At 40.7% G+C, this 21,716-nt stretch overlaps 1 protein-coding gene across 1 annotated transcript in view; it reads left to right on the top strand.

Moving 5' to 3' along the window:
- VWA3B (von Willebrand factor A domain containing 3B) overlaps positions 1-21,716 on the top strand; it is a 1,052,517-nt gene that overhangs the window by 286,083 nt on the left and 744,718 nt on the right. The window contains exon 14 of the mRNA XM_078658240.1: positions 13,300-13,398. Coding sequence (XP_078514366.1) covers positions 13,300-13,398 — 99 coding nt within the window. The remainder of the gene's footprint in view (positions 1-13,299; positions 13,399-21,716) is intronic.

Below are 21,716 nucleotides of genomic sequence, written 5' to 3'. Positions count from 1 at the left end.
ATCACCCGAGTCCTTGTCTATGAGGAGAGGCACTTGTCATTTCAGGCTTTTTTCTGGGGGGAGAAATGTGACCCCAGCCTGGTTGGCTGAACCTTTGTAACTGTGATATGCTTTTGAAATTGATTGGCAGTGTGGTTGCAGCCAGCTGCCCAACTTGTGCTCATACTTGAATGAGCTCCTGCCCTGGCACTCACTGACTTTCTTCTGGACTTTTGACCTTCATGGACTCCTGCCGGTGAAGTTTATCTAAAGTGTGGAGCTGGCGAGCTGCCCACCTTCTCCTGGTTAATACGGTGCCAAAGAACCTACGGAAGCTCATCAACAAATCCAAATATTGAGTTCCTTTATAAGGTTACCAAACTGAAAGGTGACTTGAAAGATCCTTTGAAGATATGATAGGGGGTCTTTTATTCCTTCTAATATACAGCCACACCATTACCCTTCCTGAAAAATGTTATTAAATCGTTATTTGCCTTTCTCCTACGTCTGAAAGAGAGATTATGGTTGCAGGTATGTAGAATAAATAAATGCAGAATCTATACTTGAAAATAAGCTTGTCAGTATGCATAATGTAATTGGTTGAACATGTATTGAAACGTTTTAATATAAGTGAACATTTTAAACGTTTGCAATCCAGCCTGCGTTGTAACATGGAGAAGCAGTCTTGCTTTCAAGGATTAAACTCCTAATCGGCAAACATAAATATACTGCTAAACATGTCTGAGTGTCGCTAATGAATCAAAATAGGCAAAAAGGCTTGTGAAGAAAGTACTAAAACGTAAGTTGACCCTTTTGCAGGTGCAACAGTAGTTGTACTTCTCTCAATGACCTACTTTTCACATACTCGCAGCGGGCATTGTGGCATCTTAATTCAATTGTAATAATCACAGGAGATGAACTAAGGGCTTGATTATGAGTTTGGCGGTCCTGAAGCGGGACACCACGCCAGCGCCCCTCTCCAGAACGGCCAAACTCAACCGCCTGCTAGATTATGAGTAATCTCATGGTCTGGGGGGAGGGGGGGGGTCCTTTGGAGTTCCCACGGCAGTGCCTATTAAAAAGACACCGCAATGAGAACACCAAAGCCTAATCCTGCACGGCATGGACTATAGAGTCGCCGTGCAGGCAAGGGGGTGACTGCCCACATGGGGGCACAACATGTTCCACCCTGCAGGCACCCCTTGGTCCTGAGGCAACAGGGGCCCCTGTAGGGCTCCAGTGGCATAGTAAGGGGATGTGGGGGGCGGTCCACCCCGGGCAGCAGGAGTTTTGGGGACGGCGGCCTCCTTCCCCCGATCTTACCTGCGGCTGTGAAGGCCGGCAAAAACGGGATCCATTCATCAGCACCCCCGTGCTCTAACGGCCATCGCAGGGCGGCAAAGGCTGGGACTGCCACGGGCAGCAAAAGGCCTAGCTACTGTAGGCCTCCCTTTGCTTCCTCACTGCCACAGTTTTAATGGCTAATTATTGGGAACAGTGGGTCCTTCAATATATTATGCCAAAAAAAAAAAAATATAGACCAGAATCAGTACTATATAGATTCACTATGTCCAGCTGGACATTGTTTGATTTAATAGATACAAAAATTAAGTACTAAAGTTCAAGACAGAACGTCATAGAGTGGGACACAATCCTGTATCCTTCAAGGTTCACAACATAAAGACAATAACAGTTAAACAAAACATTTTCAGGCACAAAAAAGAGCTTATCACCAATACATGAATTATGAGGGCAAGCTTTGTAGAGAAGTAGACAATAATGCACAAGTTTTAACAAATGTGTTTAACATGCATTCTGTCTAAAAGAGTCAACGACGTTTCGATCTATACCGAGGTACATAGATCATCATCAGGACGGGAAATTAAGCACGCCTGAAAAATATCACTGCCTGTAAATAGAAGATCGGGGAGGGAGGCAGGAAGCAAAATGCCAAGCATTAGAAATATTCAAGGGTGAAAGTGAAAAGATTGACACAGGAGACCTCCATAGCTGAAAACATTACGACGGGTAGTGCATTTAACTGAATTAAATAAGCAGTATAATCGGGTGAACGGTCAAGAGTACACAATAGAATTATAATGAGGCAGTGAGAAGGAAAAATTAAATGCACACGATACATGGCTAAAAAACAAAATCGGACGGTACATTGAAGTGAAGGCACTGTCATGACTGAGTGAACTTGTCAATTTATGGTGCTATTTGGAATCAAGAGAATAGGAAAGGGAGTGAGAAAAGCTTGTTGCCTAGGTGGGAAGTGAGACACTCATACGAGGTGCTTATGTGAAGCCAAACTAATGTCCAGTAGAGATATTAAAAATGCGGCATGGGTACGCGGGACACCAACTCCCAGAGGTCATTCTCCTGGTATGAGGTTGAAGAATTGTGACCCGTAACATGCATTCAAGGGATCGGAGTGGGTGCGCTGATATTAACCGTGGTAGGTGCCAGGGATGAGAGCCAGAAACTCACCTGGTTTCCGAGTGTGAGGGCTGGGACTCCCAGGGTTAAGGGAGTCGTACGGATATGCTTGGGGAGAAAGGGAATGTTACAATAAGTATGCGGATATGGATGTGAGGAAGTATTAATTACCGATGAAAGAAGCGCACGCTTACCTAATTAACTCGGGCTCGGTCGGAACCCATGCTCAAGGATAAGGGTCATGTGGAACGAATATCTTCCGATGTATATTATGCATCCTGTGACGGCAGGACAAGCCGGGCACGTGATACATGCTCCGGGCCAGCCGTAAGGGGAACCTGATAATGGAAAAGGGTGCATCAAGGGCATGTGGGACTGGTGGCTGGGAAGGATAAAAGAACAGTCGCTTAGCTCTCTTACGGTAATTTGTAGAGCAGGACCACTACTGCCAGGATTGGCGGGTTAGGGAGCGAGTCAGCCGGGCCTAGGACGAATTCTGCACCTGACTGATGATGAGGCCCAAAATGGTTGAGACTGCTCTAGGTTTCCATTTGTTTCTGTTCTTAGGAGACATGACCTGGTAATGTAGGCTGAACTGTCCCCATAGTAGTAGGACCAAGACTGATTTGAATGTGGCTAGTCCCTGTAAGTAGTACTAAAGAAAACAAAGATAGAGTGGATTGGAATGTGTGACACAGAATAATTGCCAGTGGCGGAGAATAATCCAGCATTCCACTCATCACTTTTATTTTTAACTATATGTGTAGTGTCATTTGCATTTTGCATTCACTTTACAAATATGAATATGTGATTGATATTTGTATGGAGTATGTCAGCAGAAGACATTATTCAATGTGGGTACAGAATGTCATTTCAGTGAGTAAAGTGTTTGTCAAGAGAGAGTAGTTTTGTCCATTTTAATGACGTGTGGCAAGAGGTCATCTAGGTTCTAGGTAGGTCAACTCGAGAAATTGCAGGATCCTTGGCAGAATGTTGGGTGTTTCTGTGTATTTGTGCGTAACATGGCAGCTGGGGCCAGAATCCAGACCTGTGCCCAACGCAATGCCCCATGGGTAGCTATTTCTGATACTTTTGGTACATCAGTCGTTTGGTACATCAGTCCAGGAAAAGGTGTCCGGCTGATATGAGATAGCAGTGATTAAAGACAGGTGTTGTATGTATGGAGTCTCTGCATATTCATTTTGCAATGTTCATCAAGGAAAGATTTTTGCTTGTTAAGTCCTAATTTAATTACGGCTATGATAAACAAGACGGACGAGCTCATAATAGTAATTATGCTCATTTGTATAATTAATTCATGGGAGTTCATTTCTTTAACACTCGTTCCCTCTTGGCGCCATGATGGCCCCCCAACCTCTTTCGTGCTGACCACCATAAGGACTTCTCTGGATGATGCATGTACTAAAAAGAGCGATGATGGGGGAATACGATTTTCAAAAAAGAAAGCACTTATCCAATAGGCTGTCTACAATCAGAATTATGAGCTGTATATGTTTTACACTCTGAATACTTTCCTTAGCATAACATATTTCGATTTTAATCTTATTTCATGAATTATATATTTTAAACCGGTTACATGCTTAATGTTGGACCCTCTATGTGGACCATTGTTTACTGTTTATCATTGTGGGGTTTTGTTTTTTTTTTCCCCTCACAATTGCTGTGTATATTTCATTTTGTCCTCTCCACCAACTTATTGTAAAGCACTCTGATATCCTTGGGGATCTTGTTTGGGCTATATAAAACTTTATAAATAAATAAAAATAAATAAATAGATAAAAGAATGGAGAAAGAAGCAGAGGACAGCAACATTTTTCCCCAAAAATTATTGCAGGTGAAACTATGATTGCCTGTCTCTGGGCTAGAACTTGATGTAATTTAGTTTGAGGAGGAAGCAACAGAATCTGCGTAGTAAAAATCACCAGTAAACAATCTCAGTTAAATGTAGGTTCAAACTCTTGGTCAAATCCTGCCCATCAATATTAGACCAAAGCTAAATCATGAACAGTGATCGGCTGTCTATGAACATAAAAACAGTTCCCCAACACTATTATGCAGCTTAGTTTTTTACTCACATTTCTACTGAGTATTTGTGCAAGAGAAATTTGCCACCCTCTCAACATTTGTAAAAATTTATCATTTAATGTAAGTTTCCGATAGACCTATGATCCACCAATGCATGTAAACTACCAGTGAGCTTGAATGATTTCCCTGGATTAGGAATGGATGAGAATAGTAGCCTACTGTTAACTGGTAGCGGTCTAGCCACAATGCAGTTCACATTTGTCAGAGTTTGTACTCATGCACAGGTCCCATCTGTTGGCCATGATCTCACAAAGCAAGCATGTAACGTAGTACAGTGTATAGCAGAACCTCAGTAATTCTGAAATACAGGTGGGACAAGGAAAATCAGATGCATTCATACATCTTTTCTATTTCATTGTCAGGAGGCATTTTTGTGTAATTCTGGACCATAAAACTAGATCGTAATGCTCTTCAATGGTTGTGACGTGGACTGTGTATTTTCTGTCTCTAGAGTTCTTTGTATTGCTTTGTCTGGGCCACCACCCGAGTTGTGAGGCACTGGGGTACCTGAAGTTATTAGGTGGGTCTATGTGTTGGTTGCATGCTCTTGCTTACCCTATAAGGTGTCATTTCTTCGCAATGGTTTTGCATGTTACCCCTGGCAAAAGGGGGTGGTGTTTGAAGCATGGGCAGAACCTGGCTACCGCAATGTATGTTGCATATAGTTGATCTGTTAGGTGCGTGTGGAGTGTGCCTGAAGTCTGTTTGAGACAGAATGTTATGTGGCATAGAAAAAGTCACGTTTCGGCAGATTGTGTTAGGTACTCTTTTCAGAGACTGTTGTCGACACTTCCAGGCTTCACCATCAGTAAGGACCTGACCTGGAAGGGTCTTTTAGGAAAGAAACATGACCCAAGGTGGATGCCAAAATTGTTACACACAGACATTGAGGCCTGGTCCATTGTACCACTCTGATAGACACATTGGCACAGGATACACGGACGACATACTCCTGGGATTCTGGGTGAAGAGACTGTGTAGTCCCTCACATCAGATTCACATATTGTGTGATCCCTGTCCCTGATGCTGTTCTCTTTCCTGTTAAATAAAGATATGCAATCACAGTTAAAGAAGCCATATTTATCAGGGACAGGACGGCAACCAAGCATGAGATTTAACTCCGTAATGTCCATTGTCATCAAGTCCCACTATCTGTAATCCTGTTGTGTGTCAGAGGCTAATGTGATCAGGATTATGAAAAAAAGGTATCGAAGCACACATTTAAGTCCCAACAATTCTGATAAACACACAGTCCAATGATGTATCAGCAGTAGAGGTGAATAAAGTTTTTTTATCCTTCACATTTTTCTCTAAGTCTTCATATTATGTACAAGACATCTACGAAACGGCAACTCACACTTGTTTCTTCAACAAGACTTTTTCAAGGCTGTGAGTCAATGAGAAATCCTATATCTGTATGGTTCTCAGTACGCTAAAGAAAGTCAAAAGTCTCCAAATGAGTCCTAATGTGCATCGTTTTTAATAAATCACATAAAGTGTACTCTCTGCCAACCCAATATCTGTAGGACATGCGTAAGTTCCAAGAACTGTCACTAGGAACCCCCAGAAAATGTGTTAAGTCTATAACAATAGTGATAAAAGACCAATCACCATGTGGCAAAAAGGTCCATGATGCGCCTCCGACATATAGTTAGTCTCCAAACACAGTAAAGTGTGACTCTTTTTTGTGTTTGGAGACTAACTATGGATTAAACCTTTATTCACTTCTACTGCGGATACATCATTGGACTGTTTGTTTATCAGAATTTTTGCGACTTAATTGTGTGCTACGGTACTTTCTTTTCATAAGCACACCGGACTGAGACTCTGCTCCAGAACAGACCTTTTCACCCGTGATGGCAGGGTGACAGTACCAAAATAGCACCACCACAGGAACAGTGTTTACTACTACGGAATACTACATTCCCTCAATTTGACCGCCTTTTGATCTGCGAACCTTATAGCATGCCCCTTCCTGCACAAAAACAGTCCGGGTGCAAGGGTGCCTCCATTGCAGGCAGGAGAGGCGTTTTCCTCTTTCTATGTGTGCTGCAGAATGAGAAACGCGGAGAGTTATGCGTGCTCTAGGGAGGTGAAAGGGTTTGGCACTGTCCCAGGTTTACATGATTAAGTAAATCTGGGGCAGCGTCAAAATCCATGGGTGTTGCATGGGACAACCCACTGCAACGTCAATGGAATGACTCCCTGGCGCTGAGTAAGGCAACGCATCGACTGGCGCTGTGCAGTCTTACTCCATATCTATGAGGCCATGCAAAGCCACGCAGGGTGACTTTGCGTCGCCTCATAGAAACGATTGTGCCCCCAGAGGGCCAAATAAATTGAAGCTCCGGCGGCGCAAGCCTCTCATAAATAAGCCCCCAAGTATTTAACATTCAACCCCACACTAGTTAAGCTAATAGTTGCGTTCATTTATTGATAGAACAGTTCCGCACAAGGTAAAAAAATATTATGTGCCCTGGGTAAAAGCACAGTTACTGTGTCGAAGTGAGCCGAATAATTTCGAGTTAGTTGTCATTTATGATGGTATTTCAAAATGAAGGTTCATACCAACAAAGGTGCACTTGTCATAAGGTAAACGTTATTCCACCTCTGCAGCCGGTCAGTAGACCCGTAAAGTCCAATCAGAGCACAGTTGTAAATCGCTGACTATACTCTGTGAATGGACTTTGATGGCATGCCTGTGTGACTCAATTTTCAGTTGCATCCATGCCAAATTTTCGAACACGTCAGACACGTTCATTCATTCCTACTACCTTAGTCAGCCAATCAAATTTCTCCCTTTAAGAGGTGGATTTGTTTCAACACATCACATTGAATGGTGAAGGCAGTGCAGTATTCATTTTTTTTAAAGGAGGCCAGCTAGATTTAGCCACATTTCTAGCCTTATTAGTGATTGAATTTACAGCCATAAGAACGTATTTTATTTGGTCTCATGATTGATTCAGCGACTAGGAAATATTTGGAAAACCCTTTTTATGCTAAAGCTGCTGTAAAGGCCTTGACATCTTTTGCTACCTTCTGTATTACTCATGTCTGAGATTAGTGAACCCGAAAAATAACGAAAACACCATCTGGTCATGAATATTAAATAAGGGGGCTCTTTGATGTCCTTTTTGATTCGCTTGGAACCCCCTGAGGAGCCTTTCAAATACCAGGCCAAGTTGTCAGATGTCCCGGCTTGTGGAAAGAAAACACATGACCTTTCTACATAGGTGCAACGTTCGAATCTCAGCAGATGTGGATTTAAGAAATGTATTGGTTTGGAATTAATATATTTTTGCTGTATTTCATCCCAAGTGCTAGGTGTGCAAAAAAGTATCAATCAAGCGCAATACAGAAAATAGAAGAACACAAATGCAGTAGTAATCTCACTGAACTGCATTGAAGAAATTTGCCATGAAGGCTCTAAAAACCAGAATAATTCAATAATGAACACAAATCAGCAAGCAGGCCAAGTCTCACGTGTGCATCAAAGCAATTGAATATTAGACAGTGTTCATAGTAGAGACCCAAAAGATCTGGCTCACCCCAAGTTCAATGGTTTATATAGCCATTTTCAGCATATAAAATTATTGAAACTTCAAAGTCAGCATGGTGTGAGCCTTTCTACAAATCACAATTAATATTTTTAAAAAGTCACATAACCTTACCATCTAAACACCAACCCACTACATTAATACTGATTCGCCCATTTTGACCTAATGCCATCCGCAGGTGTCAGAAGAAACTAGTTACATAAACAATAGAAAACAATTGTGAATTAATGCGATACAGCTTGCAAGCAGAAGGCTTATTTCAGCGAGTTCTTTGAGAACAACAGGTCATACAAAAAAACTTTGCACCTCTTGCTCCATGTGTTGTCGAGCAAGGAAATATTATCACAGAATGAACATCATGATTTGGCAGCCATTTTAACAAATATGGAGACAAGGCCTAACTGGGTCCTATTTCGCCAAAGTCAGAAAAACACAGCAAACGCATCATAATGATTTAGTTTCAATTGCAATAGCTCTATGTCAATACACATGTGAATTCGATGTATAGAATGAAAAGCATTAATGCGCAAATACAGTTTTTCTGGAAAAGGTCCACGCCCTTTTGATAAATCATGTATGTGCATGTATATCCCATGAGTAAACTGTGTGTTGTGCACCTGTATAGTATCCCTTTACAGTGGTGACTAACATTCATTTTTCTAGGCCTAGAATTGTATAATTTGTGTTGTGCACATTGTATATGCGTAGCGTTAGAAAAAAATGCATACATTCTAAGATGATTTTCAATTGACACTTTTTCCTTAATAATGGCTATTTCTTACATGCACTGCTGCCCCCACACATCTGGTAAATTATGCATGGTTTGCTGCGCTTCACTGCACTTTCTGCACAACCTTTTCCAAGTCCATTAGATAAGTTAAGGGCTTAGATAAGTGGCGCAAGTGCATTCGCAAACCACTTTTAAGCCTCAGAAAAGTATCAGTTTGTGAGTGTGCATCGCATTTGTTCTGTGTTCTCTTGACACGCCTCTGACACTGCTCTGGGCGTACTACTTTTTGCACACCCATTATTAAATCGCGTGCACCTTATGTGTGTGTGCATTGTGCACATCTTGCATAATTACCCCACTCTTCAGCATGAATGTGGCTAAGGTACCTCTTTAAACTTCTGCAAATGCCTAGCACTTTGCTATCTTTTGATCACATTCCTAACTTCTGGCACCATGAGCCGGCGGGAGATTTTCAAAATGTTACTTAAGTTTGTGTGCACAGAAGTTAGGCAGCGAGAAATAATAACATTTTGCGAGTTTGAGGCCATGCGACAAGGAATGGAAAATTCTCCTTCTGTGGACCTGACCACCCAACCTCTGGGTTACTTGGATCTATCAGCAACAAGAGAGAATCGAAACTATGTCGCTGTCTAAAATTAGAGCATTGATGGTGCATGGGGTATTTCCCTTTCAGAGCTTTGTTCGCCTATTGTTTTTTTCAGTGTTTGCAAAAATATCCCTAGAGTGTTTTAAATTTTTGTGCAACATTTTCCCAAATCTGCAGTTTTTTCCTCCTGTGAGGCTCTGCCCTCCACACTCTGTTCATCACTTCGCTTATCTGTGACCACAGATATTTGCAACACTGCTATGATCTCATAGTAGGATTTTAACTGTAACCCAAGTCTTTTCTCCTTAGACTTTACTTCCTTCCCTCTTGTTTTTTCAGACTGCAAAGATAAAAGGGTTTATGTTTCCAGGTTTTGTTCTACACTTGTTCAGGTTTCATGAGGGCATGTTTTTTTGACGTGACATTTCCTTGAGCTTACATGTTTCCCTGAGGGTTTGCAGCCAGCCTCCATTGTTTCTCTAAATGACACACAGTGAGCTTTTGATTAGTTCATGCGGGTTGTTACATGTGATGGCAAACGTGACAATGCACAGTTTTATGACTGCAGTTGAAAGGTTTGTTGTGGCAAAGGGTTACAGAATAAAGTGTTTTCCTACACCTACCCTTAACCATATTCGATCCCTAACTCTAACTTGTGTATACAGTGCTGGCAAACACAATGGGGCCCATTCATTATTTGGATTTTGTAGTACGTTGAGTAATACTACAATATTACTAACGTAACACAAAATAGTGTTCACATACCTATGGGTGGAGGTCTACTCTCCTTCCCTCCTGTCTTTTCTGTGCAGAGATCACCACTCCATCTGCGGAGATCTCTGCATATGTAAGTATACATTTTAGTACTAAATGTAGGAGGGACAGAGGGGCGCGGATGAAAAATGGGGAGTATTTTTGACTGAAAGGGAGGGGTTAAGAGAGGCTTAAGGAGTTAATACCTACCCCACAGAAAACTTCTAAATTTTTCAATGGCCCATCAACAGGCTAAAAGCTCTTCTTCAATTATAGAATACAATGGATCTCATTTTCCCTGCGGTCTCTAGAAGTGATCCCTATTGTGAACTCTTGAGCACCAGATGTTTGTGATAACCCAGCTCGTAGACCTAAATTAATTGCGTCAACCGGCAAGTAACATTTCAGATTTTTATCATATGGTTTGAGCACACCCACACTTGACAACTGTTGCTTACTGTCTGAAAATGTAACCTCAAAATCAGTATCTCAAATAAAATCAACTCTGCTCTTAAGAACATTGGAAATAGGCCTGACCTTGAATGCTAAATCTGGAATAAAATGTGAATAAAATTCACAAAGACCTAGGAATGACTAGACCCCATTCTTGTCAGCAGGAGATGGTGCTTCAAGAATTGCATCAATCAACCCTGGCTTAGGTCAAACCCCATAGCAAGAGATAACATGACCCAAATATTCTACAACACTTTTAAATAACCCACATTTGTCTCTTTTCAAAACCACCCCAGCATTATCAAAAATAGGGAGAGAGGATGGTGCATTGTTCACAACGGTCTTGAGCCTGAAACAAATCATTGTCTTGAAAAACAGACATTCTATAAAAAAAACGACAATAACGGTTGGTAACACCGTGGTTTATAAAGGATAAATACTCGACATAGGCTTTAATAAAATAAAATATGGAATAGACTTCTACGCCATATAGCACACAGAACATTACACAAAGATTGAACACAGCTCAGAGAGGTCATACAGCCAGTAACACCATGCATACAATATCTGTAACCACTATTAAATAGTCAACTACCAATGTAAGAAATGTGCAATTCATTGGAAATACATTTTGATCGCACCTCACAAAAAACAAATACCACTTCTAAAGTTCATTAAAAAAAGTAATTGCCACCCTATTGGCTAGCATGCCCAAAGATGATCCCTTATCATATAATTCCTACACCCCAACCTTCACCACAGAAGCAGCCTTAGAGAAAGACAGGAGCAGGATATTCAAAAGATATCTTCACAGGATGACTCAGATCATGATCTCAGTAGAATAGCAAGTATGGCATGGGCCCTGGTGCAAGCAAGGAAAATGCCCCCTTTGACTGCTGTTGGAGATAGTTAAATACAGCAATTATCAGAGTTCAATGGGACCCTCCCGGCTCTGGGCCTCAGTGCCACTGTACCTGCTGCCACAGTGATAGCTGCACACATGCGTGATCTGTGATAAAAGCTTTTAATTGTTTGCAATTGTACTGTGGGACAACCAATAGAACCGAACTGCGAGTCCATACTAAAGGCTGGTCTATATATAGGGTAATAACACTAACGGACAAAGATATGGCCGCCGTTTGACCTTTGCATTATAGATATATAGCATTGTCAATAACAAAATGGTGATTCACATATTAAAGAAATACATGGCAAACATAAACAGGCTAGGACACCAAACGGCCCACATTTACAAACTACTCAGCCCCCACACATCAAGACTTAATGACAAACCCCTTGAGCACATAGAAAGAGACATGGGGAGACGTCTCACAGAAAAAGAGAAAGTAACCGTATGGCAAACTGCAACCAAACGTAAAATAACCCCACAGCTGGCCCAGACGAATTACTGGCTGCTGCACAGAGCGTTCTGGACTCCGGCCCGCCTGGCAGCTGCCAGTGTTAGGGAAAACGATAAATGCTGGAACTGCCATAAAGAGAAAGGGGACCTGGAACACCTAATCCTACACTGCTCCAAGGTCAGAAAGTTCTGGAGCCAGATAAAGCAATTCATCTCTGTAATGACTGGCCAAACGTTACAAGGCAGCATCACTGAAATCACGGCGACAGCACTAGCCCCAACCCCGAAGGACAAAGACGATAGGGATCTGATAGACCTCCTCTTAACATCAGCGGTGAAAATAATCCTCACGAACTGGAAAGACACCAGGAAGGCCACCTTCAAAGGCTGGCTAAACTGGATCACCTTCTTGAGAGGGGCAGACAACATAGCCTCACACCACGCACCGAACCACCACTCAGGAGGGGGAATGTGGAGAGCACTAGATGAACACATGATCACCCTCAAACCTCCGTAAAGGTCCCCGATCGCAAAGCGGAAGCCAGATGACAGAGATCACCCCCCCACACCCCACCTCCCCCCCTTGGGTTTTTCTTATTTCCTTCTCTTTTTTCTTTCTTTCTCTCTTTCTGACTCCTACACAAGTTCAGCGAAGGAGGGAATGCAAACGCAAGTGCCTAACCGTATATACCTAACAGACGCGAAGAAACCACTGTAAACCTGTAAACCACGCTGAACCACCCTTGATATGTTGAAACACCGAAACTGTACTGTATGTATATATACCTTTCTTAATAAAAATTTGCGAAATAAAAAAGAAATATTTACCATTGGCTTTACCATTTTATCTTGGTGTGCACTTGGGTACATTGATTATTCACTATGTTTTGGCCCTTTTTCAATGACCAATTTATTTTGTGACATTTGTTTACTTTTATGACAGTTTGAAAATATAGCATATACTTGTTTCTACACTTACTGTAGGATCTGAAATTAATTTCCTTAAAGCTGTTTTTTAGATGTTATCAAATGGGAGTGGTGTTAAGGGTTGTGTGAGGACCCCAAGGACGTCGTCTAAGTCACCATTCGGATTATTTCAATTCATGTAATGCCATTGTTGGTCATAGATGGTGCAATGTCACACCTGATGCCATACAATTTGTTGTCAGATAACCTCAATAGATGTAATGTCTAAATATGACAGCATATAAACTTTACAATTTTTAAGACTGTATTTTATTGTATTTTTCATATTTACTCTAAGAAAGATATATAGATAGCAAACTTGATCATCCAGCAATTCTTTTATTTTCAGGTTGGAAGTTCTACAAACACACTACAAGCTATCCAGCTTGCTCTTGCTGATAGTAGCACATGTGCAGTATATCTGCTCAGCGACGGGAGACCTGATCAGGTAAAGTAATATGCATGTTCCTTATACAGATGTTATTTGATGTACTGGTACCCTGGACCTTCTGTGGTTGTTTTCTTAGGTCTCCTACTGGGGCCTTAAGTATCTCTTTTGTTATTCTGGCATTTCGATATATGTCCTATGACCATTTTATTGTTTTGTGGGGTTCTTAGAGTATTATAACCGTTATTTTATGTGCAGGGGAGTAGTTGCATTTTAGATTAACAAAATACATTATGATAATGACCAATGAGTATAGTACAATGTACATGAAGTTGAAGTTGCTTCTTAATATCATCTCAGAATAAAAGAAAATCAAACCTTTTGTGAAAGTATATATATCTTCTTGAAAAACATTTTCTGTCCTGTGTTACACATGGTGGCTTCTGGTATCTTTATTACCTACCAAAAGACAAACTGGCCATCATGGTGTCAACTAGAGAAAATAAAATATATTGTTAAAGAGCAACGTATTACATCAGTTGATACTTTTTTAGACAGCACAGATACATTTGGTTATAAGAGTTGAAGGACGCCCACAACTATACTCATAGGGTGCAGCCATTATTTAAAACCTTACAATGTTAAAGCCATTATGTATAGTCTGTTCCCAGAACATCACCACCAGGAGCTTTTTTGTGTCCCACCCTTAATTGTCAGGATGCACTAACCTTGTGCACAGGATTCAGTGGCAGCAATGCTTTTTCCGACTTTCATCCACACCTCTATTGACAGCATACACAGGAATTCGAGGGTCATTGGTAGAATTGGGGAAAGGGGAATGGGACAAGAGAAAAGACAGAGACCGAGGACTCCACCACTTTGTTTTATCACACCTGTATGTCATGGATGTGTACAGGATGTAGTGGATAGCTACAACACAAGAGATCTCGTTGAATATCTTGCCATTTAGGTTTCTGTGCCTAATTGTAACACCAAATGGATATGCAAAAATCTCAGAATTGAGCTGAAACTGATATTCCTTAAAACAAATAAGGAAAACTATGGCAGTAGGCATTCCTAAATTACCATCAAAATGCAGTTTCTTTGAATTACAAAAATAATTAATGCATTATATATATAAACATTGTATTTATGTCTTATTTTATCAATACATGATTTATTAAGCAATCTGTACATTAGTTCTATATTACACAATAAACAAGATCCACAAATTTGAAACAAAAATTCAACACAGTTGATATTCAAAATTCATCAATAAGCTATATTAAATGATAACGCTTCCAACAGTGAGGTAGCCCAAACTATACAGAGATAACCACCTACCAGCCAACAATGTGCTTCACGGCCCCTGTCCCTTTTTCAAGATGCAGTGGAATGCACCAATCCCATCCACATGCATACTATCCCATGTCCACTTGGTTCAACCTATTCCACAGAGTTTCAACCAAAAAACTCTGGTTCCCATTAACAAATTAGTTTATACTTATCTGTTTGTTGCCGTGGTAGTGGGCAACTATCACTTTGGAGGGCACCTATACATTGGACAGATTATCCTGTTTATTTGTCCCACTTTTTTTTATTTCCTAAAACCTAAACATAGAAAGAATGAGTACCTCAAACATTCACAGATATAGATTCACTGAAAAAACAAAGGTTAAATGGTAGGTGAAAATGTCAGTTAAAACATAATGTTTTAAAATTCACCACTTATAGTTATCTCTAATAACTATAACTCATGCCCTATAATAACTATAACTCATGTCTTTGTCTTGCACTGCGTGTACCCTTATATATTACATTACTCATAACAAGTTAAATGACTGCATTGATAACATTCCTAATGACATCTGAAATTACATAATTGATAACAGCATGGTGTATGGCGAGGGCGCGAGTTCTAGTTACTTTAGACATGAGTTATAGTTAATTGAGATAACTACAACAGATGAATTTCAGTGTTTTTGTTATTTTAAAACATTACATTTTAACAGACATTTTCACCTAACTATAAAATCCTTTTAAACCTTTTTTTGTATCAGTGAATTTCCAGGGTTTTTTAAATGTAAGGTAGATATTCTTACAACTCCTAGCTATACCGTCACTTTAACATTTGTTTCTCTCAGTGAATTTCTATGGCTTTTTAATGTGACGTAAGATGTCCATCTCCGTGGATGGCATGGGGTTGGCTGCAGAGCCTGGCCTGCGGCCTGGCTCTGCACCTAACCCTCTAGGATGCCTAAATCCTCTCCACACATGGCCAAAGGATCTGTTGTGATTACCCAGAGGGTCGCACTGGGATTCATAGTGTATCTGTGTATCCACAAATTCCAATAAAACCCTTTTTTGTAATTTGATCCTAGGAACACCTCCCCCAACATCACAGTCAATGCCAGGGTGTCAGGGTACCCCTACCCTGTCCACTTATATTTTATTTTATTTTGTAGGACCAAGTCCCCAAGTTCTAGATAGTGATGTCAATTTTTCACGTTGTGTTCCAGTGCTTGCATCCATCAGTACATTCTCCGTGGTTGATCTGCAGTTGAACCATGTTGCGAGATATACATACTTTTTTAGCCTTATATTCTTCAAAACTACTGAACAGATTTACACCAAATTACATACATAATGGGCAATTATGTAATGTAGTGCAATATTGCCATAGAAGGGTTCTAATACCTTCATAAACCATGAGGACTAAGAGTTTTGTACATGTCCCCATAAATCCAAGATGGTAATATAGGACCATATTATGCATGATACCCCTTAGATAGTTGTTATATTATATATTTATTTTGGGGCAATTTAAAAGCTGGTCCTCAAAGTGCAGCTAACAATGTGCACAGTTTGGAATGAGAATATTGAGGCTTTGTTTACCTGTCCTGAATAAATATTAATAAAACAATGCTGACGGTCAGTGAATTTAGGCAATTCTATGGCTGCAGCATTTACTGCATACATAGAAATTTAATGCATTTGCCACATAATTTGCAAACTGTGCAGATTTCACAGAAAATATTGTTTCTATGTCAAATAGATAACAAAATGCTAACAGAGAATGTGTAATTTACATTTTTTACATAAAATTTAGATAACTAGTCGACATAAGGTAGCCCTCAATTTAGCATAATTCTAGAATTGTTAAAGCTCAGCAGAATGTTTTGGGGGCTGTCATTGTGATGATCAAATCCATATTTCACAGACAACTTTACAATATTTCTCATATTTCACAGTTATCTGTGAAATATGGATATTTATAACTCTGTATTATGTGCAAGAAACGCACCAAAATAAGTCATATGTATATATAACACAGTGGCAGTTAAAAGTGTATAGTTACAGCTAGGGCCAGGATCTCATGGGCAATAGATTTTTTGGTTTGCTCTCTCACCATGCACTGCTTATTACCTCACATTTTACATCAGTCATGGCATGTTCTATGCCATCATTGATAACATCAATGAGACATTTGAAATGAAATCTCTGTGCATGGCGAGGTTGCAAAAATAGTTACTTCATTTAAGTGAACTTCAGTGTTTTTTTTAAATTAAAATGTATCATTTTAACTAACATTTTCATCCAACTATAACATCACGTTAACCTTAAGCTTTTTCAGTGAATTGCTTGTTTTTTTAATCTAATTAATCTATATATTAAAAAGTGGGTGTTGTCACTGTGTAGTTATAGTTAGAACCTAGTCATCATAGAAAGTCGTTTTTTTGGTTTGTTAATAACTTTGTCGCCGGTAGACTAATCTTCATGAAACTTTCCCCAAAAAGTTTTTCTACCTGAGCTCCTTCTTTGAAAATTTTGTGGTGAGCCTTAAGGCGGGAGGCCAAAAAAAAAAGTGAATCGCAAAACGCAATCTGCCCATGCAATTTTCTTGGGGATTTTTTAACAGTGCTACAGCCCAAAGGGCTGGATAGAATTTCACCAAATTTGACAGAAAGCAAGGCACCCAGAAAATGTGCTTTTTGTGATTTGGTGTAAATCTGTTCAGTAGATTTTGAGAAATTAAGGTTAAAATATATATACGTTGTTAATCTCAATCCGGATTTAACCTTTAGTTATATCATATATACTCATACTTTATATCAATCCTTCATTGCTATAAATTGGTTTATCTTGCCGTGGATCGGCAATTGCAACCTCTATTCCAAGGTTGCAAAAACCTCCCTCTATGTATCCTTAAGTTACAGCTAAAACATCATATTACCAGTATTTCTTATTCATGCTCAATCAATATCGATTCATTTATGCACCTGTTATATCAAACTGATTTCCATGCCATAATGAGATCAAAAAACAAAGAGGATTTAATGCCCGCCATTTTAGGAGTATAGGTTTTCTCTATCTAATTACTCCAATCCATGATTATAGCGTTCACATATTTACGTATACTTTCAACTGAATTTTTAAAAGACATTTAGATGTTTGCCATGGATCGGCTATTGCAACCCCTTACTAGGATGTCCTACTCCTCTTGATACTCTCAATTTCATCAAACGTTTCTTCACTTAGCACATGATCTAATCTGGAAAGCCTAAAATCATCCCATCACAACAAAATTCTGTCACACATTTTTTAACTCCCCAGGTGTACCGCCAATTCCTCCCCACTATTCAGTCCATTGGGGGACTTAGTTTGTAAATCGACAATATATTGAGATTCTAATCTCCTCAATTTCAGAGTTCTGTCCCTTCCCCTGATGCTTGCTGGTACATAATCTACACAAAAATACTGCAGCAGGTCCCTGTTGCTTTTGTGTTTTATCGAGAAATGTCGTGCTACTGGGTAGGAAAAATCCCTTTTACTATGGCACGCATATGTTCGAGTATTCTTAATTTAACGCAGTTGATTGTACTCCCTTTATATCTGAGGCAATGGGGCACCTCAGACAATATACTGCATATGTAGTTTGGCAAGACATGAATTTGTTTATGGTCTTTCCTTCTCTCATACCATTCACTTCATAAGATAGAACTCTCCTACTGAAAGCGCAAGCTTTACATTTCCGGCATTGGAAAAAAACCCTCATCTCTTGAAGTGTTCCCTTTTTAAAGGTAACATCTTCTAGGAGGCTATGGACCAAGCTATCTTTTAAGGACCAAGCCTTCTTAAAGGTGATTAATGGGGCTAGCGGTACGTCGGCACCAATGATGGTGTCTGTTTTTAATACGTGCCAGTTTTTTCTCATAATCTTTCTCAAACTGTCTGCATCTTGTGAGAATGTGGTTATCATGCGAAACTTCTCATTGTTGCCTTTCCGTGTCTTCTCTTTAAATAAGTCCTCTCTCGTCATTTTTTCTACTCTTTTAAGGGTATTCTCTAAAAGTTCTGGGCTATAGCCTCTTGCTGTAAATCTTTTTAGACTATCGGTGGCCGCTAGATTAAAATCACGTTCTCTGGAGCAGTTTCGTTTTAATCTAAGCAATTCTCCATACAGGATGCTGTTTTTGAGGTTTTGTGGGTGGCTACTTGTTGCATATAATGTACTGTTACCTGCAGTTGGTTTCCTGAATAAAGCTGTCGCTATTCTCCCTTCCTGTATCTCTATTCTCAGGTCCCAGTAGTTAGCTGCCACCAAACTAATCTCGCCTGAGTATCGTAGATTGATGTCATTTTTATTCAGGAGTGTTACATATTGCTCTGCTTCGCCAACTGGGCCATTCCATACTAAAAATAGGTCGTCGATATACCTATACAACAACACTATTTTGTTGGACCACTCTTCATTGGCGGGTGCCCAGGCCACCTGCTCCTCCCACCAGCCCACAAATAAATTTGCGTAGCTGGGGGCGAAGCAGGTGCCCATAGCTGTCCCGGAGACCTGCCTGTACAGCTCTCCCTGAAAGAGAAAGATATTATTGTAGAGACAGTACTCGATCAGCTCCAACAGCATTTTGTTATGCATGGCAAATTTTAGTTGGCGTTTTTGCAAAAAATAACCCACTGCTTTTTAACCTTGTACATGATCGATAGATGTATATAGGCTCGTAATGTCCAGCACTATCAAGCAATAAGTGGGCTTCCATTGTAGTTTCTCAATATGGCCAATACAATCTGTAGTGTCCTTGATATAAGACTTCAGACCAAGGACTGCCTCAAACAAATAGTGATCTAAGAATTCAGAAAGATTTTCAGTGAGGCTGCCTATCGAAGAAACTATGGGACGTCCTGGCGGCCTATTCTTGTCTTTATGCACCTTCGGCAGGTGATAGAAGGTAGGCAGTACAGGGTTGTTTGTTCTCAGGAAAAGGTGTTCGCCAGATCCAACATTTGTTTTTCATGCCATTTTCTTATCAATGTATGGAGTTTGCTTATACCTTTCCATGGTTAATTCATAGCAACCATAATCCTTCAGTTGGCGCAAGGCTTCTTCTATATAGTACTTGTCTGTTGTTAATTTTAGCACGCTTCTTGTGCAGTGTATTTTTTTTTTTATAATAATATTTTTATTAAATGAACAGGTAGGGCGAAAAAGCATACATTTGCGACATCATGAAAGATATACATTGCAGGTATAATCAAGCTAATCTAGCATTCCAGTCACTTAATATTAGGACACAATCTGAAGCGGACACAACAGTACAGTATCTCATATAAGAAAAGTATCAACCCTCATTCCGAGTTGATCTCATCCTCAACTAGTTGTGGTGGCTTGCATATATAACCTCTGAACTTATTCCAGGCACCCCATATTTTCTCCCTTTTCCCAGGGCATCCACGGTGGACAAACACCGCTTTTTCCGCTACCATTGCATCATCCATGTCCCTACACCAGTTCCTGAGCGTAGGCAGCACATCTGAGCCCCACAGCTTGGAGATATTGCGTTTCGCCACCATCATACCCAACATGGCCCAACCCTGTTGGCGGTGTGTTAAGTCATTAGGCTCCCATACATTCAGTAAACAGCGTCGGGGATCAGGCAAAAGGGAAACAGCCAGAGTCTGAGAAATGGTACGCATTACCGCCGTCCAGTACATTGCCACACGACCATAGTTCCATATAGTATGGTAGAATGTCCCCTCTTCCCCACACCCACGCAGACAATACACATGGGCCGGCTTCCCTATCTTGTATAACGTCGTTCTTGTGTAGTACGTGCGGTGTAGTATTTTAAGTTGGACTAGTTTGAGCCTGGAGGGTATAGCCGTTTCCCGAGGGGAGGAAAGGGCCTCTTGCCACTCGGAATCGTCAAATGTGCCAACGTCTCGGGACCAGTTCAACTTCAGTTTGGACGTCATGTCAGGAAGGTTGTTAACCAACTTTCGGTATGTGAAGGATGTTGCTTTAGTCGTCATATTTGCCGTCAGTAGCCTATCTTCAAGAGGGGTGGATTCCTACAGTTCAGTACCCACCGGTATGGCTGTTTGCAGCGCATGCTGGATTTGGATGTATCTGAACCGTTCCATCTGTGCCATATCATATTGCGTTTGTAAGAAGGAGAAGTCTACCACCTTACCTTTCTTCCAAAGGTCTCCCACCACTGAAATGCCTATGTTGTCCCAAACCTGGAATCCCTTACTGTTGCGAAGGGAGCCCAACCTGCATGAGTCCCACAATGGTGTCATTTGGGTGATGATACCAGAACATTGAAGGCATCTGTGTGCTTTGTACCAAAGATGCACCGTATGATGTGTAGGACCTATTAAGTCCGACGGCATCCGGCGGCTTTAGAGATTGCCCATCAGTCCTCTAGACTCCAAGCACTGTCGGTCTGCAAAATATGCCGGCTCAGTCTGAGGGGTATGAAGCCAGTGATTTATTTGCTTAAGGTGAGCCGCCCAATAGTACAGTTCGATATTTGGGAGTGCTATGCCTCCGTCATACCAGTCTTTTACCAATTTGTCTTGTGCAATGCGAGCTGGTTTTCCATCCCACAATAGGCCGGAGACCGTCGCAGCTATCTCTTTAAAGTAAGATGCCTGGACCACAAATGGTGTATTTTCTAGGAGGTACAGAAAGCGTGGGAGTGACATCATTTTATATAGGGCCGCCTTACCCAGGAGCGTTAGGGGGAGAGCCCGCCACACCTTCACATCGCGTTTGAAACAGTCCAGTGGTGGCCTCAGATTCAAAGTATAGAATTCCTCTGGGTCCGACGTGACATATATACCAAAGTATTTGAACGCCGTAGTAGTAGGTCGTAAGGGGCAGCTCGCGGGAAGCACCTGACACTCTTCCGAATTTTTCACATACATTTAGCAATTCCAGAATGGATTTTTGGGGGAAGTGAGATGTATATCATCCGCATATAGGGATATGCGATCCTCCCACACGTTAGACCAACGGAGTCCTTTAATGGAGGGTTCCCATCTTATCCAGATCGCTAACGGCTCTAAAATCAATGCAAATA

This window comes from Lissotriton helveticus, chromosome 8, assembly GCF_964261635.1.
Source record: "Lissotriton helveticus chromosome 8, aLisHel1.1, whole genome shotgun sequence".
NCBI lineage: Eukaryota > Metazoa > Chordata > Amphibia > Caudata > Salamandridae > Lissotriton > Lissotriton helveticus.
The sequence above is the reverse complement of the archived record's forward strand: the minus strand, read 5'-3'. Positions and strand labels throughout refer to the sequence as shown.